The 14474-nt window shown below is 46.9% G+C and overlaps 1 protein-coding gene and 1 long non-coding RNA gene across 5 annotated transcripts in view; one reads left to right on the plus strand and one right to left on the minus strand.

Moving 5' to 3' along the window:
- LOC144577486 (uncharacterized) lies at positions 1-12333 on the minus strand. The gene is made up of 4 exons (XR_013521620.1): positions 12306-12333; positions 11776-12159; positions 8241-8284; positions 1-591 (listed from the first exon to the last, which is right to left on the minus strand). It is a non-coding gene; the product is annotated as an uncharacterized LOC144577486 (long non-coding RNA).
- A 229-nt stretch (positions 12334-12562) lies between these two features.
- Positions 12563-14474, plus strand: part of TDRD9 (tudor domain containing 9) — a 140444-nt gene continuing 138532 nt past the window's right edge. For 3 of the 4 annotated variants that reach the window (XM_035261663.3, XM_078335877.1, XM_035261669.3), the window contains exon 1: positions 12563-12819. In XM_035261663.3, the coding sequence (XP_035117554.1) occupies positions 12617-12819 (203 nt within the window). In that variant the 5' untranslated portion in view covers positions 12563-12616. Of the gene's footprint in view, positions 12820-12910; positions 13025-14474 lie in introns of those variants that run through there. The other variant, XM_035261664.3, reaches the window with a different exon arrangement.

The following is a 14474-nucleotide window of genomic DNA, read 5'->3' on the forward strand; positions in this document are numbered from 1 at the left end:
AAGGATCCAATTAAAATAGTTTATTTGATTTTTTTCCCCTGAGACCGAGTCTTGCTCTGTTGCCCAGGCTAGAGTACAGCGGTGTGATCTCAGCTCACTGCAACCTCTACCTCCCAGGTTCAAGCGATTCTCTTGTCTCAGCTTCCGGAGTAGCTGGGATTACAGGTGCACCACCACACCTGGCTAATTTTTGTATTTTTAGCAGAGATGGTGTTTCACCCTGCTGGCCAGGCTGGTCTCGAACTCCTGACCTCATGATCCACCAGCCTTGGCCTCCCAAAGTGCTGGGATTACAGGTGTGAGACACCACACCTGGCCAGAATCCAGTAAAATAGTTAATTCAAGCACGAAGAGTGAGGGTGTCTACATACAAGTGAACGCCAAAGAATGGTGATCAGGGCTCTTGGTGTGGGAAAAAGTGAGGATCGTTCATACAGGCAAAAGCAGGTGCTGAAAACTGAGTTACATTTTCCGTACAAAGGCTAACATAGAAGACTTGAATACTACTGATCACACTCCAAAGAAACTGCTGAACTTCTGCTGTAGAGACGTCACAGTTCCCAGCGTTGTCTATCGCCAATGTCACTTAGCCTAGGTTTGAAGGAAGAACAGGGAGTATGGTTAATGAGTAACATCTCAACAAAAAGGTCAGAAAGCAAATGTCACGCGCTAGAGAAGAAAAACAGCCATGCTACGTGCCTCAGTTTCCAGGGCTTAACATTTCCCCTTAGCTTAACAAATCTGCAAGGTCCTAAAATGTTCACAGATGGAAGGAGGAGGGTGCAGAAAGAATGAAGAATGAATATGGCTCTGCTTGAACCATATTCAAGGGAAAAGAGCTTACAGTCAAAGAAACTGCACGGAAAGCTTGCAAACTTGCTCTAGTTCTTCAAATGTGGGTCAAAACTATTTTGTTCATAATGGTCAATAGTCTTTGCCCCCCCTCCCTCCTTTACTTCTTTCTTTCTTAAGACAGGGTTTCACCATTACCCAGGTTGGAGTGCAATGACACAATCTCCACTCACTGCAATCTCTGCCTCCTGAGTTCAAGTGATTCTCCCACCCCAACCTTCCGAGTGGCTGGTACTACAGGCTCGTGCCACCATGCCTGGTTATTTTTGTATTTTTGGTAGAGATAGGGTTTCACCACATTGCCCAGGGTGGTCTTGAATTTCTGAGTTCAAGTGATCCACCCGCCTTGGCCTCCCAAAGTGTGGGATTACAGGTGTGAGCCACTGCACCTGGCTTTGTCTTTTTCGCTAGGATTCTCTCACAAGTGTACAGTGGAGTTCTCTAAAGGTCATGTGACTTGTGATATTACATCAGAATGACTACAGAAACAGATTTGAGAATCCAGCTGTTTCTCACGCAACAAGACACTAAGAGATCTTTGAAACTGTAAAAGTGTCACCGAAACCTGGGGAAGATGACGCTGTAGGACCAACTCAGGATTGCAGCTCCCAATGAAACCGCGGATGGTGAGTGCACGCCACATTTCCAGACAGATCTTTGTTGCCCACAGACCAGGAGATTCCCAGGTGTAGGAGCTGCATGGGCCGCCAGTGTGGCTGTTTGGGCCGGGGCTGCAGCGCAGCGGCACTCCGTACAAAATTCACTGGTTTGGTTAAACCAGCAATTGGAGATTTCAGAAGGCAGATTAGCACATTCATCTGATTAAACGGGACTTAAACAGTAAGCCAAGCCAGGAGATTCCTGGGCAGCAATGTGGTTCCAGTCAGCGCAGTGGGTCACTGCACGGGAAATCACATAGATCCCAGCACCCTTTCAGCAGGTGACTGGAACACCTGGGAGAGAGTCAACTGTTCAACTTAAAAAAAAAAAAAAAGGGCTCTGAGGCAGGGAGCCAGGTGATCAGGCTCGGCAGGTCCCACCCCCACAAAAACAAACAAAACAGCAATTGGAAACGCTCGGGGTTGAGAGTTTCATGGCAAGCACAGCTGAACCCAGGACGGTGCAGCTTGGAGAAGGAGGGGCGTCTGCCATTACCGAGGCACTAGACCCCTATGGAGGTTCACTGCCATTGCTGACTGCAGCCTGCTGTTGCCAAGGCAACCCACCATAACAGAGAGAGTCCGCCACTACAGAGGTGGGCCATCATCACCTCGGCAGCTCTAACCACACCCATATAAACAGGACTACAGGGAATTACACACGCAGCAGGGTAGAGCCCACAGCAGCAGGGTGGAGCCCACAACAGCAGGGCGGAGCCCATGGCAGCAGGGTGGAGTGCATGACAGCAGGGCGGAGCCCATGGCAGCTCAGCATAACCACTATAGGCAGAGAGTGACTAGACTGCCTCCTTGCTGGGCAGGACAGTGCAACGGATACTCATAAATAAAGCCCTAACTCCCTGAGACAGAGCATCTGAGGAAAAAAAGGGGCTTTATGAGTTGGGCTGCAGCAGACTTAAACGTACCTGCCTAGCAGCCCTGAAAGAACAACGGAGCTCAAAGCTCAGCACTTGAGCTCCTATAAAGTACAGACTGTCTCCTCAAGTCTAAAGTACAGACCGTCTCCTCAAGCAGCTCCCTGACCCCCGCATATCCAAAGAGTCACCTCACAAAGGACTGATCAGACTGACATTTGGCAGGCATCATTCAGGGACAAAGATAACAGAAGAAGAAACAGGTAGCCACCCTCATGGTTCCACAGCTGCTACAGGTGTACCCCAGGCAAGGAGGGCCTGGAGTGGACCTCAGTAGTCCTACAGCAGAGGGGCCAGACTGTTAGAAGGAAAACTAAGATACTTCATCATCAACAATCTGGACGTCCACTCAGAGACCTAATCGGAAAATCAACAACTACTCAGATGACAGGTGGATAAATCCACAAAGATGGGAAGAAACCAGCGCAAAAAGGAGGAAAACACCCAAAACCAGAACACCTCGCCTCCTACAAAGGACCAAAACTCCTCACCAGCAAGGGAACAAAGCTGGATGGAGAATGAGTGTGATGAAATGACAGAATCAGACTTCAGAAGGTGGGTAATGAGAAAATTCTGTGAGCTAAAAGAACATGTTATAACTCAATGCAAAGAAACTAAGAACCTTGAAAAAAGATTTGAGGAAATGATAACAAGAATGGACCACTTAGAGAGGAATATGAGTGAATTGAAGAAGCTGAAAAACACAATGTGAGAACTTCGTGAAGCATGCACAAGTCTCAACAGCCGAATTGACCAAGCAGAAGAAAGGATGTCAGAAGTCAAAGATCAACTCAATTAAATAAAATGAGAAGCTAAGATTAGAGAAAAAAAGCACAAAAAGGAATGAACTAAGTCTCCAAGAAATGTGGGACTATGTGAAGAGACCTAACCTATGTTTGATAGGTGTACCAGAATGTGACGAAGAGAATCAATCCAAGCTGGAAAATACTCTTCAGGATATTATCCAGGAAAATTTCCCCAACCTAGCAAGGCAGGCCAATATTCAAGCCCAGGAAATACAGAGAACACCACAAAGATACTCCGCAAGAAGAGCAACCCCAAGGCACATAATTGTCAGATTCACCAGGGTTGAAATGAAGGAGAAAATGCTAAGTGCAGCCAGAGAGAAAGGTTGGGTCACCCACAAAGGGAAGCCCATCAGACTCACAGCAGATCTCTCAGCAGAAACTCTACAAGCCAGATGAGAGTGGGGGCCAATATTCGACATCCTTAAAGAAAAGAACTTTCAACCCAGAATTTCATATCCAGCCAAACTGAGCTTCATAAGTGAAGGAAAAATAAAATCCTTTGAGAACAAGCAAGTACTCAGAGATTTTGTCACCACCAGGCCTGCTCTACAAGAGCTCCTGAAAGAGGCACTACACATAGAAAGGAACAACCAGTACCAGCCATTCTAAAAACATACCAAATGCTAAAGAGCATCAACAAAATGAAGAATCTGCATCAACGAATGGGCAAAACAGTCAGCTAGCATCAAAATGGCAGTATCAAATTCACACATAACAATATTAACCCTAAATGTGAATGGGCTAAATGCCCCAATCAAAAGACACAGACTGGCAAATTGGATAAAAAGCCAAAACCCATCGGTGTGCTGTATCCAGGAAACCCATCTCACATGCAAAGATACACAAAGCCTCAAAATAAAGGGATGGAGGAAGATTTAACAAGCAAATGGACAGAAAAAAAGGGCAGAAGTTGCAATTCTCGTCTCTAATAAAATAGACTTTAAAGCAACAAAGATCAGAAGAGACAAAGAAGGCCATTACATAATGGTAAAAGGATCAATACAACAAGAAGAGCTAACGATCCTAAATATATATGGACCCAATACAGGAGCACCCAGATATATAAGGCAAGTTCTTAATGACTTACAAAGAGACTTAGACTCCCACACAATGATAGTGGGAGACTTTTAACAGTCACTGTCAATAGACATTTACAGAACTCTCCACCCCAAATCCACAGAATATACATTATTCTAAGCACCACATCACACCTATGCTAAAATTGACCACATAATTGGAAGTAAAGCACTCCTCAGCAAATGCAAAACAACTGAAATCATAACAAACAGCCTCTCAGACCATAATGCAATCAAGTTAGAACTCAGATTTCAGAAACTAACTCAGAACTGCACAGCTTCATGGAAACCGAACAACTGGCTCTTGAATGTTGACTGGATAAACAATAAAATGAAGGCAGAAATAAAGAAGTTCTTTGAAACCAACCAGAACGAAGATACAACATACCAGAATCTCTGGGACACATTTAAAGCAGTCTCTAGAGAAAAATATATAGCAATAAGTGCCCACATGAGAAGAGTGGAGAGATCCAAAATTGACACCCTAACATCACAATTGAAAGAGCTGGAGGAGCAAGATCAAAAAAACTTAAAACCCAGCAGAAGACAAGAAATAACTAAGTTCAGAGCTGAACTGAAGGAGATAGAGACATGAAAAACCCTTCAAAAAATCAATAAATCCAAGAGCTGGTTTTTTGAAAAGATCAACAAAATAGACCACTAGCCAGATTGATGAAAAAGAAAAGAGAGAACAACCAAATAGATGCAATAAAAAATGATAAAGGGGAAATCACCACAGATTCCACAGAAATTCAAACCATCATCAAAGAATATTACAAACAACTCTATACACATAAACTAGTAACCCCGGAAGAAACGGATAAATTCCTGGACACTTGTGTCCTCCCAAGTCTAAACCACGAGGAAGCCAAAACTATGAATAGACCAATAACAAGGGCAGAAGTCGAGGCAGCAATTAAGAGTCTACCACTCAAAAAAAGCCCAGGTCCAGATGGGTTCACAGCCGAATTCTACCAGACACACAAAGAGGAACTGTTACCATTCCTTCTGAAACTATTCCAAATAATCCAAAAAGAGGGAATCCTTCCCAAATCATTTTATGAGACCAACATCATCCTGATACCAAAACCCGGCAGAGACTCAACAAGAAAAGAAAACTTCAGGCCAATATCCATGATGAACATAGACGCAAAAATCTTCAATAAAATACTGGCAAGCCGATTGCAACAGCACATCAAAAAACTTATCCATCATATCCATCATGATCAAGTAGGATTCATCCTGGAGATGCAAGGCTGGTTCAACATACGCAAGTCTATAAACGTAATTCACCACATAAACAGAACCAAAAACAAAAACCACATGATTATCTCAATTGATGCAGAGAAGGCATTCGACAAAATTAAACTGCCCTTTATGCTAAAAACCCTCAATAAACTCGGTATCGATGGAACGTATCTCAAAGTAATAACAGCTATTTACGACAAACCAACAGCCAATATCATACTGAATGGGCAAAAACTGGAAGCATTCCCTTTGAAATCTGGCACTAGACAAGGATGCCCTCTCTCACCACTCTTATTCAATATAGTACTGGAAGTTCTAGCCAGAGCAATCAGGCAAGAAAAAGAAATAAAGGGTATTCAAATAGGAAAGGAGGAAGCCAAATTGTCTCTATTTGCAGATGACATGATAGTATATCTAGAAGACCCCATCGTCTCAGCCCAAAATCTCCCGAAACTGATAAGCAACTTCAGCAAAGTCTCAGGATATAAAATCAGTGTGCAAAAATAACAAGCATTCCTATACACCAATAACAGACTTGAAGAAAGCCAAATCAAGAATGAACTGCTATTCACTATTGCTACAAAGAGAATAAAATACCTAGGAATACAACTTACAAGGAACGTAAGGGACCTCTTCAAGGAAAACTACAAAACCACTGCTCAACGAAATAAGAGAGGACACAAACAGATGGAGAAACATTCCATGTTCATGGTTAGGAAGAATCAATATTGTGAAAATGGCTATACTGCCCAAAGTAATTTACAGACTCAACACTATCCCCATCAAGCTACCATTGACTTTCTTCACAGAACTGGAAAAAACCACCATGAACTTCATATGGAACCAAAAGAGAGCCCACATAGCCAAGTCAATTCTAAGCAAAAAGAACACAGCGGGGGGCATCACACTACCGGACTTCAAACTATACCACAAGGCTACAGTAATCAAAACAGCATGGTACTGGTACCAAAACAGAGATATAGACCAATTGAACAGAACAGAGGCATTGGAGGCAACACAACATAGCTACAACCATACAATCTTTGATAAACCTGACAAAAACAAGCAATGGGGAAAGGATTCCCTGTTTAATAAATGGTGTTGGGAAAACTGGCTAGCCATGTGCAGAAAGCAGAAACTGGACCCCTTCCTGACAACTTACACTAAAATTAACTCCACATGGATTAAAGACTTAAACATAAGACCTGGCACCATAAAAATCCTAGAGGAAAATCTAGGCAAAACCATTCAGGACATAGGAGTAGGCAAGGACTTCATGACCAAAACACCAAAAGCATTGGCAGCAAAAGCCAAAATAGACAATGGGACCTAATCAAACTCCACAGCTTCTGTATGGCAAAAGAAACAGTCACTAGAGTGAATCGGCAACCAACAGAATGGGAAAAAATTTTTGCAGTCTACCCATCTGACAAAGGGCTGATATCCAGAATTTACAAAGAACTCAAACAGATTTACAAGAAAAAAACAAACAAGCTCATTCAAAAATGGGCAAAGGATATGAACAGACACTTTACAAAAGAAGACATACATGAGGCTGACAAACATATGAAAAAATGCTGATCATCACTGGTCATCAGAGAAATGCAAATCAAAACCACATTGAGATACCATCTCATGCTAGTTAGAATGGCGATCATTAAAAAATCTGGAGACAACAGATGCTGGAGAGGATGTGGAGAAATAGGAACACTTTTACGCTGCTGGTGGGAGTGTAAATTAGTTCAACCATTGTGGAAGACAGTGTGGCGATTCCTCAAAGATCTAGAAATAGAAATTCCATTTGACCCAGCAATCCCATTACTGGGTATATATCCAAAGGACTATAAATCGTTCTACTATAAGGACACATGCACACGAATGTTCATTGCAGCACTGTTTACAATAGCAAAGACCTGGAATCAACCCAAGTGCACATCGATGACTTGGAAAATGTGGCACATATACACTGTGAAATATTGTGCTGCCGTCAAAAATGATGAGTTTGTGTCCTTTGTAGGGACATGGATGAATCTGGAGAACATCATTCTCAGCAAACTGACACAAGAACAGAAAATGAAATACCACATATTCTCACTCATAGGTGAGTGTTGAACAATGAGAACACATGGACACAGGGAGGGGAGCAGTACACACTGGGGTCTGTTGGGAGGGACAGTGGTGGGGGGGGAGCTGGGGAGGGATAGCATGGGGAGAAATGCCAGATGTGGGTGAAGGGGAGGAAAGCGGCAAATCACACTGCCACGTGTGTACCTATGCATCTATCTTGCATGTTCTGCACATGTCCCCCAAAACCTAAAATGCAATAAAAAAAAAGAAAATGTAAAAGTGTCATTCCTCTCACACATACAAATTTTTTTTGGAAATTATAGTGATGTTTTACAGAAATACACTCTTTAACATCAAATGGGTTTATTATTATTTTAAAATGAGTAAGTAAAAACATTTATCAGTTGTAATCCCTAATAAATTAGATATAACCCACATAAACAAAATCTCTCTAGGGTCCTCAGTAACTTTTAAGAGTGTAAAGGGGTCCTGAGAGCAGACCAGGTCTGCGAACCACTGTACTACAGTAAAACTGTTTTAGACTTTCAATGACTTACTGTTGGGGTCTGGTACGTCTGCCGGGGGGCTACTGACCTGTGGGAGTCCCCGAGACCGCCAACGTAGATGTCTCATTCAACCTGAGGGAGAGAGTGCACGGAAGTGAAAGAAAATAGTAAAGCGGAGTCTGGAGGTCTGCGTAACTTATGGTCAAAACGCAGCAAGTGTATTCTTGTGGGTTACAGCTTTTATACCTTTTTTCTTGTTACATTTACTTTATCTCAGCAGAAAAAGGGGTAAACAGAAAGGAAATAGAAACTCCATAAAAAATAGTTATCAGGGGCTTGTGATAACCGCTCACAAAGCCGTTTAAGGGGGCTTGTGATAGTAGTTTACAAAGCAGTGTGTTTTTCAAAGATACACGGTGCAAGCAAACAATGGTGCCCTTAAGGTGGCTTGTTGATCCTGTTTTCCATCAGGAGGTAGATCAAAGGCTTAGCTCCAGGGAAAATATGGGCAGGGGTCTCTGCCCCTCTCAGGCATCTCAATCGTAGCAAGTTTATTGCTTACAGAGACTGATGGGGACATGAAAGCAGACAGCACAATGTCCTCATAAACCGCAGACCTTTGCTTTGTATTCTGTTTTTGCCTCAGTGACTCAGCCTGTGGCCTTTGTCTTAGCTCGACAGCCCTCGAGAGGGGGGAGTGCAGATAGGTCCAGCAGCCAAGATGGAGCGAGTCACCCTAGCTGTCTCAAGCCCTTGGCGCGAACACTGCACAACTTACAAAATTGCTGAGGACAAGAACAAGCGTTTAGGAACAACTTTAGGAAGAACATCATGAAGAGCTGTTTCAAGACGGAGCTTCTGAACTTCAAGCTAGACTTGAGATCAATAGCCTTTGCTATGTTGCGCAGGCTGGTCTTGAACTGCTGGCCTTAAGTGATCCTCCCACCTTGGCCTTTCAAAGTGTGGGATTACAGGTGTGAGCCACTATGCCTGGACCAAGAGAGTTTTAATGTCTTTAGTATCAAATCCAAAACATCCTAAGAAATGCACATCTTTTTTTAAATTTTTTTTTTGAGACGGAGTTTCACTCGTTGCCCAGGCTGGAGTGCAGTGGTGAGATCTCGGCTCACCGCAACCTCCGCCTCCTGGGTTCAGGCAATTCTCCTGCCTCAGCCTCCCGAGTAGCTGGGATTATAGGCATGCGCCACCATACCCAGCTAATTTTTTATATTTTAAGTAGAGACGGGGTTTCACCATGTTGACCAGGATGGTCTTGATCTCTTGACGTTGTGATCCACCCGCCTCGGACTCCAAAAGTGCTGGGATTATAGGCGTGAGGCACTGCACCCAGCCAGAAATGCACATCGTAAAACACACACACACACACACACACACACACACACACGCCCAAACTGTTTAAGGAAAGGGCCACTCCAGCAGATCTATTCAAAGTGTAGAATGCTGCATTTTGTGGCTAGGAAGGCTGGAGAAGACAGCAAGATACTTCGAGCACAGCTTCTGCTTGAAGGAGAGCGCTGCTTGATGGCACCAACACGTTTGTAATTGCTCTCAGCTGTTAAGTTCTCCCTTTTTGGTCGACAGCTTAGTGAATGCAAATATGCAAGACCTTCCCAAAATACCAAGGCCCACTAGGGGTTCAGTGGCCTTCCCATGTGTTCTGGCTTAGATGTGACACATCCATGAAGACCTGCCTGATGTCAAGCTGTTTCTTTTAACTCTGAACTTTAGACAGGAATGGAAGATGAAGCTGACCAAGTGAGTAGGGAGCACCGAGAATGACTGACTGAATGAAATGAAGGGCGCTCAAAGCCATTCAGTCTGTGACGATTCCGAATGTTTTTCACAATGGTCAACTAGTGTTTGGTCAAAAAACACTATGGCAACTTTCCAAATGGGCAAACTTCCAAACTGAAGCAGCATCAAGAGAGTATCTTTAGATGGCAGTTAAAGAAAAACAAAAAACAAAACTCACGAGGATCAGCTACTTAGCCTCAAAAGATAAAATAATATAGAAAATGCCCCCCCCCAAAAGTTTCAGAAAATCACCTTCCACTTAAAATCGTATTCATTGTGACATCAACAAAAGATGATAGCACACGGGAACAGCAACATACTAGAAAAACATGTGTGAGTTCCTTCTGGAGTTGCTTCAAGTGGTTTCAATATATGTTGTAGGCCGGGTGCGGTGGCTCACACGTATAATCCCAGCACTTTGGGAGGCCGAGGCAGGCGGATCACAAGGTCAGGAGATCGAGACCATCCTGGTCAACATGGTGAAACCCCGTCTCTACTAAAAATACAAAAATTAGCTGGGCATGGTAGTGCGCGCCTGTAATCCCAGCTACTTGGGAGGCTGAGACAGGAGAATTGCTCGAACCTGGGAGGCGGAGGTTGTGGTGAGCCGAGATTGCACCATTGCACTCCAGTCTGGCACCTGGTGATGGAGCGAGACTCTGTCTCAAAAAAAAAAAAAAAAAATATACACATATATATATATATATATATAACTTGTAAAGTTTTGAATTATGTCCTACCCTTCACATACAGTGTGAAGTTACACTATTTTCCAGTCAGTGCTGGATGACATACCATGAGTGTCAATTACTTTATCATTACTCTTTATTTTTTGGAAAACAAGGCCTGGCATGGTGGTTCACACGTGTAGTCTCAGCACTTTGGGAGGCCAAGGAAGACAGATTGCTTGAGCCCAGGAGTTGGAGAACAGCCTGGGCAACATAGCAAAACCCCTGTCTACTAAAAATACAAAAAATTAGCTGGGTGTGGTGGTGGTGTGAGCCTGTAGCCCTGGCTATGCGGGAAGTTGTGGTGGGAGGATGTCCTGAGCCCCTGATGCTGAGGCAGCACTGCAGCCTGGGCGACAGGAGTGAGACCCTCACAAGAAAGAAAGAAAGAAAAAACGAGCTACTCATATATACAAGTACTAGAAGAAATGTTGTAACCATAAATTTGTTTACTATTACTTTTTATAATATTAAATGAGCTACAGTTAGTAAAATATTAGGAGTTTTATGTCAGTAATTCAGTGAATGGAGTAAGTATTGGTTAAAAAAAAAAAAGAAAAAGAAAAGCAAGTTATTTCTCCCGGGCAAGGTGTGTTGAGGCACTTTTTGGAAGCTGTCGTATTCGGCAAAGTCCTAATATGAGGTCCAGAGCTCGCGGCTTAGTGTGATTATGGGTTTCATTTTTTGAGACAGCAATATCTCAACCCACCTGGCTGACTGCTGTCTACACTGTTCTCAAACCGCCCTCTTACTTGCCACTGCTCAGGCTTCCCACTGCTTAGTGCCATGCTCTCCATCCTGCCTCTGCGTTTGTTCACACGGCTCTTCCCGGAGCCCACCCGGGCCAGACAGATCCTGCCCCTCCTGGGCAATGAGGTGACACACCCCGGGCAGGCGACCATGCCTCTCTTCTGACCTCCCTTCCCTTGCACACGTGGCTGCCTTCCTGTGCATCCTTTGCTGGATTTCTTCCGCCTGCTCCTTCTTTCGGGGCGTGTGCTAGGGCTCCGTTCTCCACCCTCGCTCTTCTAGAGCTCGGCCGGGGCCATCTCAGCCCGTATCTTCTGTCCACGTGCTCACCTGGAGGTCCCGTCTGCACCTGCGGGTCCAGCTGTGTGTCTGACACCGCCACCTGAGACGCAGGTTTAGGCAGGAAGAGGAGTTCGTTACGGCGCAGCTCCCGAGAATTCTCCCGGACCCTCCCCTCAGCCATCAGGGCCGCCCGGCCGCCCCCGTAATCCTGGGTCACTCCCGGCCATCCTGCAGGGGTCCGTCCACCTGGCGCCATTTTCTCCAAGACCTTCCTGACCTTCTTCTTGCCTCTCTCCCGCCATAAGAGGTGCAAGGACGTCCCGGTGCCTCTGCCCGGCGAACGGAAATCCCTTCTCTGTTTGCCTTCCGACTCCCGACACTGAGGTGCTCGGAAACGCCTGTAGGGCCCCGGTCTGCAGGAAGCGCGCAAACCTAGGAGGTAGCAGTTTCTAAAGGGGGAGGCCAGGGAATGCACAGAGGCCATTTTTTTTGCACACGCAGGGGCCACTCCCGGGCCATCCGCGGGGCTCAAGGCCCCCCCACACCAGACCCCGCCCCGCCGTCCTGAAAAGGCGCACCCTGGGCTCGCCCCAGGCGGCGGCTTCCGGGAGGCGGCGGCTTCCGAGGGCGGCGGCACGAGGGCGGCGGCACGTGGCCGAGGCATCACGGGCTGCACGCGCCGCGCAGAGCCCTCCTCCAACGGCGCGTGGCGCGTTCTGATTGGGAGGCCTCGAGCCGCGCCGGGCGGAGCCCGCCTCCAACGGCGCGCGGCGCGTTCTGATTGGGAGGCCTCGAGCGGGGGCGGGCCTTCCAGGGCGCGTTCCGGCCGTCGCCTGTTCCCGCCCCGGAGCCCTGGCGGTTGAGGGGCGCCGGTGTCCGGGCGTCGAAGATGCTGCGCAAGCTCACCCTCGAGCAGATCAACGACTGGTTCACCATCGGCAAGACCGTGACCGATGTGGAGCTGCTGGGCGCGCCGCCCGCCTTCCCGGCGGAGGCGGCCAGGGAGGAGGCGCAGCGCCAGGTCGTGGCCCCTGGCGCGTGTCCCACGGCCCAGGCCCCGGCTCCGGACCGGCCTGCCGCGGCGTTCGGAAGGTAGGACGCGGGCGGAGCGGAGGCGGCTCGAGGGCGGCCGGGCGAAGCCTGGCGACGGGGGCTCGGGCCACACAGCCGTTCTCGCGAGCCCGTGCCCTCTGGCGGGGCTGAGGGGCCCCTGGCGTCGGGGGGCGAGCGGTCACTGCCCCACCCCGGGAGCCGCCGGCAGCGGTGCCCGCAGGGAAGCTCAGCTGGACGTTTTTTGGTTGGTTGGTTGGTTGGTTTTCCTTTTGGTTCTTAATGTTGAAATGAAGACTAGTTTTTGAGGCACTGTTGGGTTTCCGGAAGAATGGAGCGGAGGGAGGTCCCCTGGGCCCGTTCCCGCCCACAGTTTCCCGTGAGCACCTGCGGCAGTGTGTGCCCCGGAGGCCGTCGTTACCGGAGGGCTCACGCCGGTGCTCCCTGTGTGCTCTGTGGGTTTGCACGAACGTCTGACGTCATCCGCGCGGAGGCGTTCACGGCCTGCAGATCCTCTCGGCCGCAGCTGCTCGTGCGTCCCTTTTCCGGCACCACGTGGAAACCTCTGATGCTTCTACGGTGTCCACCATTTTGCTTTTCCATATTCATCCGGTATCCAGACTCATCTAGTTGGAGTCACACAGTGTGTGTAGCCTTTTTGATGGGCTTCTGACACTTGGTTATGCGTCTGAGGTTCCTCCACGCCTTTCCATGATTCCGTGGCTTCTTTCCTTTTAGCGATGATTAATATTCCACTGTCTGGATGTACCACAGTTTATCCATTGATCTACTGAAGGAGAGCTTGATTACTTCCAAGTTACCCCTCCTCCACCCCCCCCCAGATGGAGTCTCACTTTGTCACCCAGGCTGGAGTGCAGTGATCTCAGCTCACTGCAACCGTCGCCTCCCAGGTTCAAGCGATTCTCCTGCCTCAGCCTCCCGAGTAATGAGACTACAGGGACGCACCACCACGCCTGGCTAATTTTTGTGTATATATATATATATATATATATATATATATTTTTTTTTTTTTTGGACACGGAGTTTCGCTCTTGTTACCCAGGCTGGAGCGCAATGGTGCGATCTCGGCTCACCGAAACCTCTGCCTCCTGGGTTCAGGCAATTCTCCTGCCTCAGCCTCCTGAGTAGCTGGGATTACAGGCACGCGCCACCATGCCCAGCTAATTTTTTGTATTTTTTTAGTAGAGACGGGGTTTCACCATGTTGACCAGGATGGTCCTGATATTTTGACCTTGTGATCCACCCGCCTCGGCCTTCCAGAGTGCTGGGATTACAGGCTTGAGCCACCGCGCCCGGCCAATTTTTGTATTTTTAACAGACACGGGGTTTCACCATGTTGGCCAGGATGGTCTCGATCTCCTGACCTTGTGATCTGCCCACCTTGGCCTTCCAAAGTGCTGGGTTTGCAGGTGTGAGCCACTGTGCCCGGCCTGCTTCCAAGTTTTGGCAAGGTTTTTGTGTGGACGTGAGTTTTCCACTCGTTGGGTAAATACCAAGGAGTGCAAATACTGGATCTTTGTTCAGTTTCACGAACTGCCCCCGTCCTCTCACTTTTCTTTAAGGAGCTGCCATGAGTTATTCTGTTCACTTGATTTTGGTGGAAATAAAAAGGCAAGAGGATATCATCTGTTTTTTGAGTAAAGACACCTGCTCCCTCTTCTCCTCTTTAAAGAAGG

This window comes from Callithrix jacchus, chromosome 8, assembly GCF_049354715.1.
Source record: "Callithrix jacchus isolate 240 chromosome 8, calJac240_pri, whole genome shotgun sequence".
In the NCBI taxonomy this organism is placed as follows: domain Eukaryota; kingdom Metazoa; phylum Chordata; class Mammalia; order Primates; family Cebidae; genus Callithrix; species Callithrix jacchus.